The sequence below is a fragment of the Gouania willdenowi genome, chromosome 8 (genome assembly GCF_900634775.1).
Source record: "Gouania willdenowi chromosome 8, fGouWil2.1, whole genome shotgun sequence".
Lineage (NCBI taxonomy): Eukaryota > Metazoa > Chordata > Actinopteri > Blenniiformes > Gobiesocidae > Gouania > Gouania willdenowi.
In genome coordinates this window covers 3,742,196-3,764,210 of record NC_041051.1, presented here as the reverse complement: position 1 = coordinate 3,764,210, position 22,015 = coordinate 3,742,196, and the positions used below count along the sequence as shown (strand labels likewise).

General features: G+C 38.9%; 1 protein-coding gene across 1 annotated transcript; it reads left to right on the top strand.

The window, feature by feature from the left end:
* Positions 1 to 492: 492 nt before the first annotated feature.
* Positions 493 to 20,495, top strand: hmgxb4a (HMG box domain containing 4a). Its single transcript, XM_028455303.1, has 13 exons — positions 493 to 617; positions 5,640 to 5,726; positions 7,100 to 7,236; positions 7,335 to 7,410; positions 12,967 to 13,527; positions 13,608 to 13,799; positions 14,882 to 15,060; positions 15,121 to 15,202; positions 15,306 to 15,370; positions 15,446 to 15,542; positions 16,499 to 16,659; positions 19,990 to 20,112; positions 20,196 to 20,495. Exons 2-13 carry the CDS (start codon positions 5,705 to 5,707, stop codon positions 20,238 to 20,240), a joined length of 1,740 nt encoding a protein of 579 aa, XP_028311104.1. The 5' UTR covers positions 493 to 617; positions 5,640 to 5,704; the 3' UTR covers positions 20,241 to 20,495.
* Positions 20,496 to 22,015: the final 1,520 nt, after the last annotated feature.

Here is a 22,015-nt window from a genome sequence, read left to right as displayed (position 1 = left end):
TCTATTTTCTTCCAGAATAATATTTTTGTTGGTTTAGTTTTCTTACCAGGGATTTAAAACTTAAGGTTAGCCACAGGTGCAGGAACGTTGATGGTCTGTAGATGTTGCAGGAGGTGAAGTAGGAAGGTGCTGAGTCATTGCATAATGTGATTAATTTAAAGGTTAATAAATTGGTTTATCGTATTTTTTTGAAGTTGTCAGTCATTAATACCCTCTGTAAGAAATAACAATTCATTACTTTTATGTTTTTTAAAGTTACATCGAGCCATTGCAAAAGAGTCAAAGAGCCACATGAGGTCCCAGAGCCGCAGGTTGCAGACCCCTGGCCTACATTAAGAACAGAACAGGTCACCACAATGAATAAATATTGTCTAAATGAGGATTTGATTTTAATGGTTACATTATTACTCAAACATTCACAACAGTATCATATGTATTCAGTAGATTATAATATATGTAAGAAACAATTAACTGGGTTTGCTTTAACGTTAGAAGGTGGAAATGCTCTTTCCACTGATTGGATGTCTGGCCTAAGCTCCTCCCCCTCCGCAGCCGTATTGTGTTGGCGCTAAAGGATGTGCACTGGAGCAGCTGCTTAAACTGGATCTCACATTGAGGTACTTTAGCTAGAGTGGATGCATTCTTACTCTCCTTCTGTTATCTGTATTATTCATGTAATGTCTGTGTTGGTTCGGGGTCGGAATGAGCCGCGCTGTACGCTTTCTCGGTCCTCAACACACAGTAGTACCTGAGCAGGGCCTATTGTTCCTGAAAGCCCCGAGCTTTCCTGAGCCGCTCTGACCGCGATGCGGACACCACTGTGGGCGTAGAGAACGCTGGGTGTGGGTGTGGCCAGGAGAAGCGAACGGGTGTTTGTGTTGCTTTATGGAAGTATGTGGGAATTCGTTTGCTAATATAAACATAATTTGGAGTACTTTGTAAGCAAAAATTGACACCAAGATCCCCATGCCCTGTTGATGCTTCATCTTTAATAGCATATGTGAACAAAAACCATGGAAATAAATCGCATTATAATCTCTCTTTTTTCCCTCCGTTAACTTAAACATACTGTTTTTGGGTTGATAGAAATATGTAGGGTTATCTGAACCAAATAATTAAAAAATAATAGGTGTGTGTGTGTGTGTGAGAGAGAGAGAGAAAATGTAGAACTTTTTGTAAATGGAATGCTGTCAAAATTTAAATTCCACAATGTTTCAGACTGCATCGTCATGTAAGTCTATTATTAATTTAATAAATTGTATGGTAAAGTGTGATAGGGCCAATCGAAATTGTAACACAAAAAAAGTTATTGTAAGAATAATAACTTTTCCATGGGAAGATGAAGTCTATGTCCAAAACAGTGGAATTTTAATCTGCATCTTCTTTATAATGTAACTATCATCCTTTGCTTTAGTAGTAGTAGATTAAAAACAGTAAGATTTTTAGTGTACTAGTAAACATAAATGTGTTTACAAGTATAAGTCGGCCTTACTGGTAACACTTTTACTAGTTACTAGTGGTTATGGTGACCATATTTACATATTTAATACAATAAATAAGTTGTTATTGTTCATAGGGTTTGAAAATCCATTTCTCTCTTTATAACAAAGACATAATTATATAATAAACATCATGTGAAATCATTGGTGGCTCAAGCCAATCACTATCATTCATTAGAACAATCTGTACTTGAAAAATCTCATATAAACCTCAAAATCTCTCACTCATTGAAACAATGACAAATGTCATGTGACCTGTCAAATTGCAGCCTTTGTGGTTTGAAAATCTAGATTCATCATATTGTGATGCTATCATCAACTGTTGAGTCTGTTTCAGTGTCATTACAAACACAGTCTTTGATTTGCATTATTCTTTTTAATAACGGGTAATTTAAATGACTGTTCAGTGTTTCCCACAGGACACAGTTTACATGTATAGTACATGGGCACGTGCAAAAAATTATTATTATTTATTAACTCCTGACAGGAGTTAACACCCCTTAAGGTCCACCCAGGTTTCTTACACGTTCCCAAATGTGAATGCTAGCTGTTTTGTGCACATGCATGGGGATGGTAACATTCTGAAGTTTCTCTAGAACATTTCTGAACAGTGTCAGTATCAGGTAGGGGTGTCCCAATCCAATATTGATATCAGATATCAGTCCGATATCAGCCAGAAAACGAATATCGGATTTTATCGGACAGCATCTAAAATCTGATTGAAGCGCTCCGATGAGTTTTTGTAGTTTTTATCTCAGTTGTTCCCACCATATACTGACAGTAAAAAATAACTGAAGAGAACTTGAATTGCTGACTATCATTCTCTGTTTGAGTAACATCACTTGATCAAGCCTTTTCTAACATTTCACACTACAAAATAAGTCGTAACAGTGTACAGTGATGTTGCTAGGTACGTGTCCTGCGTCCCTGACGCATAAAAATCTAAAAGGACGCAGTAAATCCACTATCCTGGGACGCACCTTATTTTTCCCATGAAAAAGGACACATTATGAACAACAACTTATGCTTAAAATCACAGTAACTAGCAAAACAAACCTTGCCGTCAGCGGACCCCTTTTCGCATTAACTCAGCACAGACATGATCCCATTGAATACATGCTAGTTCAGCCAATCTGCGTTAACGATCCAGTTAACGCAGATTTCATTTCAAAATGTTTCCTCGGACCGCTTATTAAGTGCACTTTTTTACACTGCTGCCAACTTGTTTGTAGTTTTATTTCAGCAAGTTTCACTTTTACAGTTACAGTTGGGGACATTTGTAATTGAATACCCTAGTTACGTTACAGCAACCAAATTAAACTATATCAACGAAGTGAATTAATAAAAATGGCCTGTTTAAAGGCTTTTTCAAATTAAAAAATTATCCTGTGAAATCTGTGACCTGTTGACCTGCACAACTCAAAGAATCGGAATCGAGAATCGTTTAGAACAGGAATCGAAATCGTTTAAATCCAAACGATGCCCAACCCTACTTACCACTAAAACAAATGTAAATATGTCATTTGTATGAGGAAAAAATAGGTTTTAATTGTGAGTTTCAGGTCAGGCTCTGATATAAATACCTAATGTCTGTCGGACCTGTAGGTTTCACTTTAGCTTTGTCGGGTTCTTCTAGTCAAAACTTGAATAAGGTTCATATCATAAATGGTCTGTGTTTAAAAGCAAATCAGCACCACAAAACTAAATGTCTCATTCTCAGTTTTTTTTTTCTCTTTTTTTTTGGGTCAACTAATAGTTACGTGAGCCATAGTCTTGGTCAACCAACCATTTCCTTGGTTGACTACAGCCCTAGTTTTTTCACCACAAGGGGTCAGAATATGTTACAGTATCAAAAGTTATCATTAATTTATGATGTTTCAGACTCTACAATCCCTGGTATTGATGGTCTCGTCCACAACAACTGAACAACTTTATCCACAGATCTTCTGTAGCTGTGATGAGATGTTTAAACGCTCTGAGCAGGTGAAACTGATTAAAGCTGACTCATGTTTTCACGGAGCTCAGCAGCGCTACATGAGAAAAGGACGGAGCTTTACAGACACGTTAAAGTTAAGCGGGCACTGGTGGCTCTGATTTAGGAGTCAGGGATTATTTGCGTAGTTTTTTGCCAGTTTAGACGGTGTTTGAAGTGTCCAGGATGAGAGTGGGAGGGACATTTCCGCATTAAAAAATAACGTCCTTTCCCTCACGGTGATGGCGTTTAAACCCGATTCTGTCCATTTCCGCATTCAACAGTAGATTCTGTTTTCATTTGTTGATTTTTTAATTCCATTTACAAGGATTTTATAAGGCCGTAAGGGTGTGTGATCTGACGATATTAGATCTTTAAGGATTACAACATGACGACGATCTCCCAAATCACGGAGATCGGAGAACCATCTGTAGTTCAGATTTTAACTCTTGCGGTGCCGTGTCTGTCATATGTCTGTGGTCCATTCACAGAACATCCAAAGGTTTTTTTTTTCTCTGCCAAATCACATAATTTGCTAGTCAGCATGTCAGCATTACGATTAATTAAGCGCTTAAACAGTGCAGAAGTACAGTTCGCTCCCCCTCCCCCCAGTGCACGGACACACAGTTAGCTGTGCTGCTTCCTCTGTGTTAGTGTCTGTCAGAGGCTCAGTGCAGACTACATAATTTAATCACATTTCAGCCTTCATGAAGGAAAAAGTCAAAAGTGTCACAAAATGTTATTGTGCTGCTAGTGATTAATAAAAGGGTCTTTGTGGCATTTTTTTCCACGGACTTTGACCCATTATTGTTTTTCTTGTAAAACTTTTGATAAAAAAATAAATGGTTTATGGGCATAGATGATATACCTATTGCCATTTTGAGGAAAAATATAGAGATATGAATATTGGTCCATATCACCCAGGCCTAATGTAACCAGTAACATTTTATCTTGTAAAGGATATGATTGTCTAAACTGTGTTAAATGAGGCGTTCAAACACTGCTTAAAGTAGGATTTTATTAATATGAGTGTGTTACCTCAATAACAAATATAAATGACTAGACTGATATGCTGCCTTGTTATGTAGCAAGTGTTGCTAATGCTAACGCTACACCACTTTAGTTAAACAAAGTAAAAAGACTGTGACTAAAATAACTTGTCAGCCTTTTTGTTTGATGTTAATTGTACTAGGAACCAGTTTGATGAATTGCTTACATACAATTAAAAAAAAAAAGATAATTACCTTGTCCTAAATGATCTTTTATTCTTTTTTCCATTTAAAATAGTCTAAATGATTTGAATGAAAAAAATAGTGATAAAATCGAGATCGTGATTTCACAAAGAAAAAATCGTGATATATTTTTCCCATATCGCCCACCCCTAGCCCTAGTGTAGTTGTTGGCGCACTCAGAGTCTTGCTGTAGTGCAGCCCAGGAAGGCGGTTCTCTGCAATTCTGATTGGTGAAGATATACAGATCCTTGTTTATCGCGTGGGGGTTACGTTCTAAAAATAACCCACAATAGGCGAAATCCTCGAAGTAGTCAGCTTTATTTTTAACAATTATTATACATGTTTTAAGGCTGTAAAACCCCTCACCACACACTTTATACACTTTTCTGAGACAGACGTTGACATTGTGGGTTTTGTCAGGGAGAAAACTTGCAAACATACAGCACTTCAGAGTGCACAGGATCAAAAAATGTCCCTATTCGCATCATATGCGAGTTTGAAGCGAAGCACCGCCCACCAGCGACATAAAATGAACCACTAGTGAAAGAAGCTGGGGTGATTAGTTGATAATGCTATCCTAGCTCAGTGCTACAGAAAGAACTTTTACCTGCTTCTACCACCTCCTCGCTGATTCTCCTGGTTATAAAGGCCGTGTCATACAGCTCCAGGTGGTCACACACAGCTTCTACTTCATGGTTGAATAGGTGAACAGACCGGTGTCCGTGTTGACTTCGCCCCCAGGTATCAGGTAACACCTCATAGAAACCATCATCTAATAAAAACATCTCCCAGATGTACAGGAGTTGTAATGACATGCTACATACACTGACCACAGACAGTGGGCAGATAAATGAATGTGTGGGAAACACTAGTGTTTTTTGTTCTGCTATAGCTGAGGTGTGAATGATGAGTAATACTGAGTTTTATATCCATCAGGTCTGTTCCTGTCTGGATGCCGACTGACGCAAACATCAACAAATCTGCATTTTGATACCAGAAACATGGCTTTTGAGGAGATTAAGGGTAACCAAGGTTTTTAGTACTGTAACTAGGGATGTAACGATTTATCGTAAGGCAGTTAAAAATCGATTCATAAGTATCACGGTTCACATCGATACTGTGAAAATTGAATCACAGTACTTTTTTTAAACAGCAGAGGGCGCTATATATTTATCCTTCTGTTGTCCAAATGCTGAGGCGGCGGGCGGAATCTCCTACTACTTTCTTTCTGGCCGCCTTCTACTCTTAAACATGTTTATAAATGATTCCTTACCCCTTTAGCACCGAATTAATATCTGTAATATTACGTGAATATCTGTAAGAGTCACGTTTTTCTATTAGCTGTCTGCTAGCGCATAGCATCTCTTCTTCACTGCAAGAATATCTGCATGCCAACCGACCACTGGGTTACCAGCGCCCTCTGTTGGTCCAAACAAATATCTGACGTAAATACAAATACAATTTTTTTTTAAAAGTCCAATTGTTAAGGCACAAAATACATTTTCAGTTGCACATTTAAAATGAAAAAGAACTAATATGCAGTTTTGCATTGTTTACTATAGAACCAGAATTTAAATTAATAGGCTTCTTCTTCCTTTGTATTATTCCTTTATTTATTTCATTCAAGATTTATTTTTAGTTAAATTGCATTGTTTTGAATTGTTTATCAAGGGATTCTTTTGACAATTAAATATAAAAGGAAAATAGTACAGTATTTTTTAGTTTTTCCCCTTAAAAAAATAGAGGAATATTTTTCAGTCATTTGTTTACAGTCCCATTTTGTAAAATAAATCGTGAGAGAATCATATCGTGAACCCAGTATCGTGAATCGAATCGTATCGGGAGTTGAGTGAATCGTTACATCCTAACTGTAACTTTGATGTATAAATAGTATGTCTTTGTTTTACCTTCCTAAAAGGGTTAGGGTCATTTTTAAATGGTTATATTCACTAGAATAGAAGTGTTTTAGGTAAGGAGAATGCAACCCAAACTGTGGAATATATTTCTATATGACAGTCACTGTTCTAACAGATGATCTTACTTTTGTGCACAGAAACAAAAGATTAAATAGTTTTTCTGTTGCTTTACAGTAGAGGGAGGGGCTTCTATAGTGACACAATGACTTTTAAAGACTATAAATGGCCATTGTAGCATCAACATGATGGAACCCATATGAAATCTTTCCCTTACCTCCTGCTTTTTATGTCAGTTCTTTAGAAAAGCTTTTATAGCAGCGCAGCGTTCTACCATTCTTCATTTTAACTTGTTAACATCTCACCATTGGGTAAGATTTTGTGGGCTGTTTTATGTTTTTACTTTTGCTAAATTCTGGATTTTAAAGGGCTGTTAAATAGAATTGATTGATTCATTTCCAGTGCTTTTTGTGTGTGCTTCAGAAATGGGGATGGAAGGAGACAGGGGGCTTGTGGCGGGGCGGAGCCAGAGAGAGAAGAGGAGGTCTTACAAAGACTTATTAAGAGAGGAAGAGGAGATCGCTGCGCAGGTACGAAAGTCTTCCAAGAAACGGCCAAAGGTAAGTAGCATGACCTTGCAGGATTGATCATATAGAGTGTTTCTGTAAACTACTACTGGTACTGGAATAAAAAAAAATGCTTCTTGACATTCAAAAAGGACTCAGAACTCTTCTTGTTGGGTGGAGATCCTCACAGAAAGAAGAAAAAGCACACTGATGACTACTATTACAGAGGTGAGACTCTTTTCATTCTATTAGCGTACATCCTCTCTGATTATTTAGCATGAGCACTAAGTGAAATGTCAGTGCAGTTTAATCAAACTTGTACAAGTTGAGACAATGTTTGAGAATAGAATGACAAAGTTTGGCTCCTTATAGTGTGCTCTCAGTGATGTGTTTAATCAAATACTGTAGAGGAACTCACAGCTGCTGACGGTGTTGGCTTCAGATGACGTAGCAAAGGGGGTGGAGCTTGCTCTAAGGTCAGCATTGATACAGGAAGTTTTAGTCAGCATGAATGCAAGTTGGTGTATCTTGTTGAATAAGTTGAATAAGTATGAGTATCATTGTACTCTAATTATACTTATAGGATCATTAAATAATTGATATAAAATATTTTAATGAAATAGCTGCCACATACAGGACAACGTTTGTAGCACATAGATATTTCTGTTGCTGTCGTGAAGTTTATTTATTTATTTATTTTATTGAACTTTTCAAACAATCATACACATATATATCACTTCAACATACACTAAGCTCTAGGGATGTAACGATTCACTCAACTCCCGATACGATTCGATTCACGATACGATTCTCTCACAATTTATTTTACAAAATAAGACTGTGGAAAAATTACTGAAAAATATTTCTTTATTTTTTGGGGATACTGTACTATTTTCCTTTTATTTTTCATTGTCAAAAGAATCCATTGATAAACTATTCAAAACAATGCTATCAATCAATCAATCTTTTATTTGTATAGCGCCAAATCATAACCAATGGTATCTCAAGACACTTTACAGTAGAGCAGTCTTAAGGACAGACTCTTCATTTTATGGATACACACATATGCATATATACGTATATACACATACATATGTATCCCACACATGAATTCATCATGGCGGCAAGGAAAACCTTCTGTTAAGCAGCAGGAACCTTGTGTGGATCCCATTCCTATGATGAACAGCCATCCACGTTATGCTGTGTTGGGTGTGTGCAGAGGAAAGGGTGGAAACAGAGTTGTTGAGACTCTGTAACTCCACACTGAGGATCCCACGGACCTGCAAGACAAAAGCCAGAAGGAGTACAGGAGCAAACACACAAGGGAAGAAGCAGACATAGAGGGAGTGTTAGAGAGAGGAATGGGACCCTCTCCGGTCCCTCTCTAACCTAAATGACCTCTCTCTTAACGCCCTCTCCAACCTCTCTCCAACCGAGCATGCCAGACCCCCCCACCGGCAGTCTATGCCTATTGCATCTTAACTATGAGCTATGAGCTGGTTCCTAACTAATAGCTTTACCAAAGAGGAATGTTTTGAGTCTAACCTTAAAGGTAGAGAGGGTGTCTGCTCCCCAAACCATGGTTGGTAGATGGTTCCAGAGAAGTGGGGCCTGATAACTGAAAGCTCTTCCTCCTGTACTACTTCTAGAGACAAATGGAACAACGAGTAGTCCAGCATTTTGAGAGCGTAGTGTTCTGGGGGGATTGTATGGCACTACAAGCTCCTTGAGATAGACTGGTGCCTGTCCATTTAGGGCTTTATAAGTGAGAAGAAGAATCTTGAATTCTATTCTATATTTTATGGGAAGCCAATGCAGAGAGGCTTATACAGGAGTAATGTGATATCTTCTCCTAGTTTTAGTCAGTACACGTGCTGCAGCATTTTGAACTAGCTGAAGTGTCTTAAGCGACTTGCTCGGGCAGCCTGCTAAAAGAGAATTACAATAATCCAGTCGAGAGGTAACAAAAGCATGGACTAGCTTTTCGGCGTCGCCCTGAGGCAGGATAGATCTGATTTTAGCAATGTTACGGAGATGAAAGAAGGCAGTTCTTGAAGTTTGTTTTATGTGAGAGTTGAAGGATAAATCCTGATCAAATAGAACCCCAAGTTTTCCAACAGTTGTGCTTCGTGCCAGAGTAATGCCATCTAGGGCAGTTAGGCTAGCATAGGTTTCTCTATGGTGTCGTGGGCCCAGTACAATGAAAGTAGAAGAAAATTTTGGTCCATCCAGGCCCTAATGTCCTTTAGACAGGCCTCAAGTTTAGATAGCTGATTTGTCTCACCTGGCTTCATTGATACATACAGTTGGGTATCATCAGCATAGCAGTGAAAGTTAACAGAGTATTTTCTCATAACATTACCAAGGGGGATCATATAGATACAGAAGAGGATTGGACCTAGCACAGAGCCCTGAGGAACCCCGTAGCTTACTTTAGTGTATGCAGAAGACTTATTATTCACGTGTACAAACTGGTACCTATCAGATAGGTAGGACTTAAACCAGTTTAGGCCAGTCCCTGTGATTCCAAGTAATTCCTCTAATCTCTCTAGTAGAATATAGTGATCTATAGTGTCAAAAGCTGCACTAAGATCTAATAAAACCAGCACTGAGAGTCATCCTTCATCTGAAGCCCAGAGTAGATCATTAGTTACTTTAACTAAAGCAGTCTCTGTGCTGTGTTGAGCTCTAAAACCTGACTGGAAGTCCTCGAACAGGTTGTTGTTTTGAAGGAAGTCACAGAGCTGAGCCGCCACAACTTTCTCAAGAATCTTTGAAATAAAAGGAAGATTAGATATAGGCCTGTAGTTTGCTAAAGTGCTGGAATCAAGAGTAGGTTTTTTGAGAAGGGGTTTGATTACAGCTACTTTAAAGGACTGTGGTACGTAGCCTATTGATAGGGATATATTTATTGTCTCCAACAAAGATGGGCAGACCAGGGGAACAACTTCTTTAAACAGCTTAGTTGGGATCGGATCTAAAAGGCAGGTCAATGGTTTGGAGGATGAAATAATAGAGTTAAGTTCCTGAAGTTCTATATGTGTGAAACAGTTTAGGTTAGGCCTATTTACATTTAATGGTACAGCAGGCCCAGGTGAAGGCAGGGAGTGGCTAATTTTATCTCTAATCTTATGAATTTTATCGTTAAAAAATGTCATAAAGTCCTCACAGCTGAGGGCTAGAGGAATCATGGGCTCAATAGAGCTCTGACTTTGTGTTAGCCTGGCTACAGTGCTGAAAAGGTACCTCGGATTATTTTTATTTACTTCAATTAGTGAGGAGTAGTATGTAGATCGAGTATGTCGTAAGGCTGTGATGCATTTACTATGGCTTTCTTGCCAGAGTATTCGTGACTCCTCTGTTTTATTGGAGCGCCACATTCTCTCTAATTTACGGGTTGTTTGTTTGAGTGTGTGAGTTTCAGAGCTAAACCACGGAGCTTTCCTATGACGTTTAATAGTTTTTTCTCTCAATGGGGCAATTGAGTCCAAGGTGGATTTTAGTAGACTAGCAGAGCTATCGACAAGCAGATCCAGTTGAGAGGGGTTATAATTAATATCATAGTTATTTATTGGATGGTGCACTGAGTTTAAGGCAGCAGGAATGGCCTCTTTAAATTTAGCCACCGCACTATTGGACAGATTTCTACTCATAACTATTTTATTGCACAGTGCGAGATCCTCTAGGATAATGTTAAAAGATATTAAAAAGTGATCTGATAGCAGAGGATTTTCAGGGTAGACTTTTAGTTCATTAATATCAAGGCCATATGTTAGAACAAGATCAAGAGTATGATTTAAACGATGAGTAGCTTCATTAATAGTTTGAAAAAAGCCAACTGAGTCTATTAGGGACATAAAGGCTGAGCTCAGGCTATCACTATCTTTGTCCACATGGATATTAAAATCTCCTACTATCAGTATTTTATCAGAACTGAGGACTAAGTTTGATATAAACTCAGAGAATTCTGATAGATATTCAGAATAAGGGCCTGGAGGACGGTAAATTATCGCAAATAAGACTGGCTGGCAGGTTTTTTTATTCGGTATGAGATAAATTTAGAACCAGGCTTTCAAAGGAAGTGTAACTGGCCTTTGGTTTAGGATAGATTAGGAGAGAGGAATGATAAATAGCTGCTACACCACCTCCACGGCCTATGTCTCGTGGCATATGAGTATTTAAATGACTGGGAGGAGTGGCTTCATTTAAACTAACATATTCATCTTGATACAGCCATGTTTCAGTTAAACAGAATAAATAAAAGTTATTTTCTGAGATAAGGTCATTTACTAGTAGAGATTTGGATCTCAGTGATCTAATATTTAATAGAGCACATCTAATGGTTTTATGTTTTGGTGTTTCTATATTTGAGATTTTAATTTTTTTCAGATTTTTATAATTGATACTTCTTTTATTTGATTTTATGTTAAAATGCTATCTAACTAAACATCTTGAATGAAATAAATAAATAATACATATGAAGAAGAAGCCTATTAATTTAAATTCTGGTTCTACAGTAAACAATGCAAAACTGCATAATAGTTATTTTTCTTTTTAAAAGTGCAACTGAAAATGTATTTTGTGCCTTAACAATTGGACTTAAAAAAAAAATAAAAGTAATTGAACTGTTTTTACGTCAGATATTCATTTGGACCAGCAGAGGGCGCTGGTAACCCAGTGGTCGGTTGGCATGCAGCTAAGTGCAGTGAAGAAGAGATGCTATGCTAGCAGACAGAGCTAATAGAAAAACGTGACTTTTACAGTTATTCACGTAATATCACAGATATTCTTTTGGTGCTAAAGGGGTAAGGAATCATTTATGAACATATTTAAGAGTATAAGGCGGCCAGAAAGAGAGTAGTAAGAGATGCCGCCCACTTATGGACGAGAGAAGGAATAAATATATATATTTAAAAAAAGTACTGCGATTCAATTTTCAGAGCATCGATGTGTACCGTGACACCTATGAATCGATTTTTAACTGCCTTATGATTAATCGTTACATTTCTACTAAGCTCCATTAACATATGGACATGCACATACAATTAAAAAAATAAAAATAAAAAAAACAAGTCCTGTAACATGAGGGGGGGTTACTAAACTTAGTACTTAAAGTTCAGGTTTAAAGTTATGTTCAAATTAAGACAGGAAAGGCATCCAGTCTTTAAAACATATCTGTACTGAGTCCCTAATAGAGTATCTAAGTTTCTCAAGCTTGTGATGTGCCATAACGCTTTCCACCCGTTTACTATGAGACGGTGGTTTGGTAGATTTTCAGTGCGTCAACACTAAACTACTCCAAATAATGCAATTACTGGGTCTGGATGTATTTCCTTATCACAAAAAATTGTTCCAAAGATGGCTGCCAAGAATGGTATGAGACTAGGGCAGCTCCAAAACGAATAGTATAAGAGTCGCTTCACCCTGGTGGCAGCGGGGACTAGTTTTATCTAATCATGGGAACATTTTTGCTAGTCTGCTTCTGATAAAGTTTAATTTATGTATTACTTTAAACTGTAATAATCCATGTATAATGCATATGGATGTAGAATGGATTCTGTATTCTGTTCCCTCAGGTGAGTCAGCGAAGGGGTGGTCATTTCTTGAACTGAATTGTATAGTTTGGATATCATGCCTGTCTGTAGAGGGTCCCAGCCCAGAAAATCATCTATCTGGCCCCGTGGTGGTGGGGATGGGAAGGACATAAACAGCTTATTGACAAATGACGTCGTGTAGTTTAAGGTTATTTTTATAATGATTGCTTTGCTCTCACCCTCCCTCCAGATCACGATGGTTTGGGCCTCCCTCCTCACAAGAAGAAGCACAAATCTGCAGAGCGCTCACCCACCTTGTCCTCCCCCTCCACAGACACTGCCATGGGCCTCCTACAAGCCATCACCTCTCCTCTGGCCACAGGCTTAGACCCCAGTCCCAACATACACAAGAAATCCTCGTACCCCTCCTTCTCCTCGCACTCTTCAAAAGAGCGTAAACGTGACAGTCATAGCGGCAGTGCTAGCAAAAGTAGCCACTCCTCTCACTCTCGTTCAATGTCATCTTCAGTTTCCTCCAAAAAGCACTCCTCCTCCTCCTCCTCCAAATTGTCACTATTTCACAGCGGCTCATACAAGGAGGAGCCCTTAACGCTGCGTGAGGCCGACGGCCTGAAGATGAAGGTCATTATGTCACCAGAGAAGGAGGATGGAGATAACTTCCCTTTCCCACCACACTCGTCTAAAGGAAGTGTGAAGAAGGAGAAGGACAGACTCTCAAAGCCACCTAAGAAGAAGCTGCAGCGGAGCCGAGACCCCCTCCCTGTGGTGGGTAAAGAGGTGGAGGTGGAAGGTAAACCAACCTGAGAGCTCATGCATGTCCACCACATTTAAACGTCCTCGTTGATGTGTGTTTGATTGTGCGTCTCACAGGTCATTATGGAGACGAGAGCTCCTCCTCGGGGGCAGAACTGGAGGCAGGAGAACTAGTTATTGATGACTCATACACACATTTGTCCAAAAAAAAGAAGAAAAGCAAAAAAAGCAAGAAAAAAAAGGACAAAGAAAAGGACAAAGACAAAGAGAAGAGTGGGAAGGACAAAAAGCACAGTAAAGGACATGGAGGTGAGATTACGTTCACACAAATGTGTTCATAAACCTTTTCAAAATGAATTATATTTATATTTTGTATGTTACTAATAAATAATAAATGATTATCAGACACAGAGCCAAGCTACAATGACCTCAACTAAAGGATTTTTAATATTCAAGAGTGGTGATATAACTCAAAGTTGGAGAAAAGAAAAACAATTGTTTTATATCCAAAGAAAGAGTAATATTTATACTATAAATTAAAACAGATGAGTTTTTTTTATCTTACATTCCCATATGCAGTTATGGACCAATGAAAATAGTAAAAAAAAAAAAAAAAAAAGTGTACTTTCATATAGTTGCTTGAGGAAGAGGGACCAAGATGGCAGCTGTAGCTGTGAGTGGTCAATCCTCGCTGCTTCTAATCTTCTCTACTTAACTTTTGAGTCACTTTACTGGATTTTTAACAAGTTACTGCTTTATATCTTCAAAACGGGCTTGTACATCCTTACCTGTGGCGTACTACTAATGATGAACCATCCTAAGACTTTGGCTATAAACCCGCATCATTCTCATAGCATTACTGTGGATTCATTGGGAGTTTTAACAGAAAAAACACAACTAAACCTTTTTGGATTTGGTTACGTGACGTGTAAAAACATTTCCTTGGAAGACTAAATCAAGCTTTGTTGTCACCATTTAAACAGTAGTTTTAAACAAACAAAATTATTAATTTAAAAGGGAGAATAAGTAACTTGCAGCTCTGGGGCATTCTGAGCACTAGTCTAATGTGGTTAAAAGCAATGATCCTGCATTTGTGCAGAGGTGAAGCTGGTATTTTTTGTCATTTGTAAAATGTGGTGGTGGTGCAGTCAAACACAGACAGCTCTGTGTAGAGTTCATCACGTTTTGCTCAGATTACAGAAATGTGTTGATTAAAAGGGATTGGTGAAGTGGGTGTGGTTACTACATTTAATAATAATGCATTGAATTTATTTGCACCTTATTTTGGTCACTCAAAGTGCTTTACATGGCATTATTCTTTCATTCCACACTTGTGTTTACACACAATTAACACCTTTTTTCCTCTCACACACATTTGAAACCCTTTTCAGACTCATCCCGGACCCACAGCCACCCCCACCCCACAGTCACACACGGCACTGTTGGTCCGATGTATGCCATGGGCACGCCCGTCCCCCCACACGATCACCAGGGTGATGGCGGGGTTCCAGAGAAGAAGAAAAAGAAGGAGGAGAAAGATCGTAACAAACACGAGAAAGATAAAGACAAGGTAGTCACATGTCACTGTTGTGCTTTGTGTTGTCTGATGTCATGGTTTCCCCTTTTTCAGCCCAAGAAGAAAAACGCAACAGCCTATCAGGTGTTTTGTAAGGAGTACAGGGTCAACATCAATGCAGAACAGCCAGGACTGGGTGTGTACAACTTTGTATTGGCAGCAATCTCACCACAATGCCACCAGGTTAGAAACACAGAGGTGTGTGTGCGCGTGTGTGTGTGTGTGTGTGTGTCCCACAGTGTTCGGTGAGCTCAGTAAAAAGCTGGCAGAAGTGTGGAAAGCAATGCCAGAGAAGGACAAACTGGTAAGTGTTTGTTGCTCTGACTGCTGTGATTATATTCTGATCATGTGTGCGCAACCAGTTGTTGTTGTTGTGCAGGTTTGGAGACAAAAAGCGCAGTACCTGCAGCACAAGCAGAACAAAGCTGAGGCCACCACGGTCAAACACAAGACCTCCAGCGAGACCAAAAGCAAAGGTAGCACGCAGCGTAGCATAGCATAACCTCCAATTTCCACTGGATGTGTAACAGCAACAGAGCTGATACGTTTCTATCAGTTACTCCTCCTGTGCATGTGTTCCATCACTTCTGAGTAACTGTAACTAAGTAACTGTAACTAAGTAACTGTAACTAAGTAACTGTAACTAAGTAACTGTAACTAAGTAACTGTAACTAAGTAACTGTAACTAAGTAACTGTAACTAAGTAACTGTAACTAAGTAACTGTAACTAACTCCTCCTGTGTAACGACCCCATCAGTTTGGAGCTCTCCAACAGATACACACGACGACACATAAATTCAGTAAAAATAAGCTCGTCTGGAACAGGAAGTGGTGCACAGATGCAGTATAAAATATCCAGATTATTTTCAAAAGAAAATACTCTGTGTTGAAGGCAGATCATATTTCTATCCATTTTCCGACCCTCTTGCATCTTTTCAGGATGGTAGGGGTCTCTAGCTTTCTTCAGACGCAAGGGGGCGGGGCTAACACCCTGGACAGGTATTTCGCAAATAAATATTGACCTTATCCATGGTTGGATCGCAATAATCACCATAAAAGCTGAAGATCTTCTCCAAGGACACAATCAACTGTTTGTATGGCTTTGTGCTTCTCTTTGGATTCACAACAACTCATTATATGGCAAGATTACGTGTGAATTAGTGAGATCTCTTGCAACAGCTACACATCGTAGACGGAGGCAGTGGGGATTGATGGACAGAGGAGCACGGAGACGTTACAGAGATGTTACGCATCCAGTGTTAGGGTATCTCTGAATGCTGCGCACTTTAAACAATCTTTATTTTTTTACATTTGTGACGAGAGACAATGCACATTAATGGACATCAACATGTAAATGTGCCAGATTGTAGCCACAGGCTAGTTTCCAGCAGGTTAATGTTGTGTACAACAGAACGTTTCTTCCCATTCGTAGGAAATACTGCAACAACGATGGTGTCACCAAACAGAGGGCCCGGCACCTTGTCTTTGTCTCCGGCTCGAGTTCCAGATGTTGATCCCATTGATGCAGCTGCTCACCTTCAGCTGCTTGGAGAGTCCCTTTCCCTGATTGGTCATAGGCTCCAGGAAACTGAGGTGAGCTTTATATTATTTCTTATTCCACCCCAAAGATTGGTCCATCTGTGCTTGTTGGTCAGAATTACTAGAAATGCGGTACTCGTGCAGCAGATCCCCAACATGGGCCAGGTTTGCTTCCCTGCCAAGGCACGGATGGTCTTGCATGGCCCTGGTCACATTTAATCAATCTGTGGTGGATTCACTAAGATGTGAAATAAAGCTGGTAAACCAGGTGTGTCCCTAAATCCTTTGGTGGCATTGTTTCCTTATCTGCTGTGGTGAATTCACTAAGATTGCAGCGTTAATAGGTGGCGTGTAGACATGGTGGAGACCGCCCTATTTAAATGAACATTTTACTGGTTCAACATGGAGAGGTGAGTGCACAGAAGCACTAAATGACATTTGAAGAAGTTCAATTAGAGGCTGGTGGACTTCTCTGTCTGCTGCACAAACATTTAATAATGTAGAAAACGAAATCAACTAATACAAGTGCTGTTTAAGATAAATCAGTCTGCAGCACTGAAGATGATCTACTGAGAATCATCCAGCAGGTCTGAGCTCCTGAGTAGTGCTCTGATGGGATCCTTGTTCCATCACTGAATAAATGACTCAGCTGATTCTGGTCTGACGCTCTTTACCATCAACGCGACACAAAGAGTTTGAGTCCAAACATGTAGAGGAACATAGACACAGCTCAGGTGGGTCCGGAACGACATCCATGGAGCTCCGTGTACAGCGACTCTCCACTGCAGCGTGTCACACCAGACTCCAGCTGTTTCTCTCCCTCACACACACTTTACTCTGTATTTTCTTATTCAGTGGCTGTTAATATTGACTGTTTTATTTAAGGTATTTTCTTATACCAGAAGTGAACTGGAGCCTTTTTTTACATCTCCGCTGTGTATAGTCAACGTTTACTGCAGCTCATCTCTGTGTGTGAGTTTACACCTGTCTGTCAGTCGTACTGTTTTTAGTGCAGAAACAGTCACCACAAACAGTTCCAGGTTGATGAATTGCATTGCGTCCACTGAATTAATTTATTTGCATTTTTTCCTCCCATTAGTTTGCTCCCCCTATGTGATCCTCCTACTTTACATATTCATCAGAGGGAAATGCGCTAAATGGATTGTGGGCGTATTGTGACGCTCTCCTGAGTCTTCCGCAAGCAGGCTGTATACTGCCTCTCTGTTGGACTGCGCGTTACTCACAAAATAAGTATAATGTGCGCACAAAATACTAATTTGTGGCTTTGTTGCCACGAAATAATACCGCGGCAGGAAGTTATGTGTTTATGCCCTTTGTGCCTGTTTTTATTGTATCTTTTACATTTCTACAACCGCCCCGTTGGCTCAGTGGTTAATGTAGTGGTTGTTGCTTCATTTTCTTTCTCAACCGCAGGGGATGGATCAGTACCAGGTTAAACAGTGTAGTAGAAGCGTGACGATATCTCGATACGGCGATATATCACAATATTTTTCCGCACGATCGATTATCGATATGCTCTCACTAAGTATCGGTTTTTATTTTATTTTTTTTAATTTATTTTTTTAAACCTTTTCTGCTTTTGTGCAGGTACATCTTCACAGAAATTTTGTCACTGTTTGTTGAAGGAACCAATATTTTGTTTACTGGAATATTGCACTATAATGATGTCACTGGTAAGAAAGACCCTATTTTTTGTTTACAGAAAGCACTATTGGAGATAGTTATTAGTTTACATTGGTATGTTGACACTTATTTACAGAAATGTTGCACTAAAATAGTGTCACTGTTCATAGGACACTTTTTCAGTTTATTGTCTTTCAGAGATATTAAATAAAAATTGTATTTTTTCACTTAATCTTTTTTTTCTTGTTATGTCATAGATTATCGTAGATTGATTTCTGACCAATATATCAATAATCACAGTATTGTCATATTGTGAGATAATCGTTATCGTAAGCATTGTATTGTGTATCGTATCGTGAGGTACTCAGAGGTTCCCAACCCTACAGTGTAGGACCCAGACACTGGAGGTCTGATGCAGGTTTTATTCAAACAATAGTTGGTAGGTTGACTGGTATGAAGAGGGTTCTCAGAGCAGAGCCTCCAAAGCGCACTAACATGGATACAACCCGTACAGGCTGGAGGAAGAGCTCTGCTCCTGCTCCTCTTCTGGACACAGCGACGGACAAACACACTGTGCTGGTTTCTAACTGCGGTCCGACCAACCGTAGACTGACTGAACCCACTGTAGTGAAGAAGTGAACTGACCCCAGCCAGCGTCGTTCACCCATACTTAATATTTAACCCCCAAATTAAATCAAACAAGGAACCGGGGCACACAGCAGACACTGCCCACCGTCCTGGCCCCCCAAGGAAGACGAGCGCTCCTCCAGCCACACCAACAGGTTCTCCTTTTTCTACTGCTGATGAACTCAAACATTCATACAACACACGATCACTCTCTGATCTACCGATCACTCACACCCATACGACCCATAAAAAACACGAGACACAAACAGACCAGCAGTGACACGTGCACACACAAGCACTGACAGTGACGCGCACACATACAGACTATACACCTGACTACACACACACACACACATACAGACTATACACCTGACTACACACACACACATACAGACTATACACCTGAGTACACACATACAGACTATACACCTGAGTACACACACATACAGACTATACACCTGAGTACACACACACACATACAGACTATACACCTGAGTACACACACACACATACAGACTATACACCTGAGTACACTCACACAACCAACTGTCACACAAGCTAAAGGGACTGAGACACTGCCCCCTGGTGGAGGGTGGCATCCTGTCGCCCCGTTGAAGGTGTTTAAAGAACAAGAAACACAAACGCGCAAAAACATGTCATTTCCTGTTTACAGTGTTTACAACAGTAGCTGTGAGTTTATTTTGCATGGAAAAGTCCGGTGTTGTGCATATGATGCGTCTGCACACACAGAGCTACATACACTCATTAACACTTTGAACGGATGTACAACATAAATAAAAACAACACGGTATCCACGAGGGCAGCTCAGCACCTGCTCCTATTTGACTGCTAACCACCAGGAACGTAGTATTTTGTGCGTGTGTTATACTTGTTTTTTTTATTAGTTTTTTTTTTATTTATTTAAATAACCATGTCATGTCAAGAGGGTTCTCAGCAGAGCTTCAAAATGCAAAAAGATGAAACGGCGGTGAGACAAAAAAAAAATGCAAGTCAGCAATTTATTGCAAACAAAAACAAAACTGAAACAGGCTGTTCATCAGCTGATCAAAAGTATAAATTGTGTGTGTGTGTGTGTGTGTGTGTGTGTGTCAGGGCATGGTGGCGGTCTCAGGCAGTCTTTCTGTCCTTCTCGACTCCATCCTGTGTGCGTTAGGACCGCTGACCTGTCTAACAGCCCAGATACCACAACTAAACGGATGTCCTCGAAACATCCTGGTACGCTATCTCAGTTCTTCACATGATTTGATCCTAAGCTGTGATTGTAGCACCTAACCATATTTTATTTTTATTTCTGCTAGTCAAACACTCTGGACAACATTGCCTACATCATGCCTGGACTGTGAGGGATGGACGTGGAAGTAAACATTATACTACAGACAGCTTTTTAAAGTGTTTTAAAGTGTTCACTCAGTGTATTTTAAAGGAAATATTTTAACTGACATGTTTCTTCTTCGTGAATGAGTGTTTTAGCTCCAATATAAGACCGAACATGTCTGTGCATCAACCTTTTCTACTTCACTGTAAAAACATGCTGTTGGCCTCACTCTGATGCTGTGTAATACATTCCTTGTTTGTATAAAGTCCCTGTCCTCACTTTTGATGAGTTAATGTGTACACATTTAGCATCAACAACAATTTGGAGGTGTTGTTAAAAAAATCAATTGCAGCAGCGTTCAAGCGACTATAGAAAAATGATGTTTCTGAACTCATTGGGCAGCCTTTTCCATTAACACAATTTAAAGTATTCAAATCGATGTGAAATAACCTGAACATAAAATACACTGTAGTTAGTTTAGTGTAGTTTATTTGTTTATTTGAGCAGTTAAAGTTCTGCTCAAAAGGAGTGGGCCGAAGCAAGAGCTTATAAGCGCCCACCCCCGAGATCATTACAATGAAAATAACATATCACACAGTACAAGGGAACAAATTACAAGGAATAAAGTACAAGAGCATAGGAACACAGCATGCACACAACACACAACATATCCGTTTGTGATTTAACCTTAGACATTATCAGTGATACATTTAGCACATCATATTTTGATTGTGATTTTACCTCTTCAGCAAAAGAGAACCTGTTACACATCAAAGTGGTTGTTTTACCACTTAGTGAAGTTGAGCCAGTAAAGAATAATGCAATATATTTATCCATTCATTAGGAGAACCATTTGGCTACAATTATTTGTTTAAGAATCAATAAAGTTTAAATGGCTACGTAAGTCATATCTTCCACTATTTTTGGCGAGCCCTAAAACACTGATTACATTTCAATGTGTAGTAATATCAAAACGACTCAAATATTTAATTTGGACAGAAAAAAAATCAAACAGCCTGTGAGCTAATTTAGCTACTGTAGGCCCTTCAAAAATGTAGTTAACAGACGCGCTAAATTAACTTAAGTATGAATTTCTAGTTTGTTTTTTTCTGATGGGAATGAAATTTCATAAGATGCTGATCTCAAAACATTTTCCCCTAATGTTATTACATCATAGATTTAGTCAATGATTTATGGATTAAAGGGCTTATTGCTTCAATGTTGAGAGTTGCATCATATACAAATGTGTAGTAATAATAAATTAAAAATACTACAAAACTAATTTATATGTATTTAGATAGTCAGAATAAATATATAGAAAGATGAGTAAAGTTGTTTGGTTCATCTGTGTCCGATTGGTGACGTGTTTCCGCATTTCTTTATTTTTATTTTTACTAGTACAGTGCCCGTCGGAAGTATGCATTCATATAGTGGGCGCTTAAGGAGAGTTGTCAATTACGGGCATAACAATAACATACTCTGTAGCATTATTAAGGGGCATATTTGCAGGTGCAAACTAAAATAACGTGTGCAACTTCCCTGGTTTAATTCTATGAGACATGCGCATGATGAATGTGTTGGTTTTTTTTTACTAATTTTTATATTTTTTGTTTTAGTTATTGTTTGTTGTTGCCATTGTAGTGTTATTCTGGAGTCATTTTAGTGTTGTTTTTTTTTTGTATAAATATTTAGTTTTGTGTATATTGAGTCATCTTCATATTTTTGTTGTTTGGTGTATTTTTCTGTAATATATGTTTTTTGGAGTCATTTTGTATATTTTTGTGCATTTCTGTTTTGTGTACT

Excerpts from the sequence above, each read along its gene's own strand:
- hmgxb4a (XM_028455303.1), top strand. The coding sequence starts at position 5,705 with ATGGCTTTTGAGGAGATTAAGG. Across the intron at positions 5,727-7,099 it reads GGCTTTTGAGGAGATTAAGG|AAATGGGGATGGAAGGAGAC; the intron begins GTAACCAAGGTT and ends TGTGTGCTTCAG. Across the intron at positions 15,371-15,445 it reads TGCCAGAGAAGGACAAACTG|GTTTGGAGACAAAAAGCGCA; the intron begins GTAAGTGTTTGT and ends GTTGTTGTGCAG.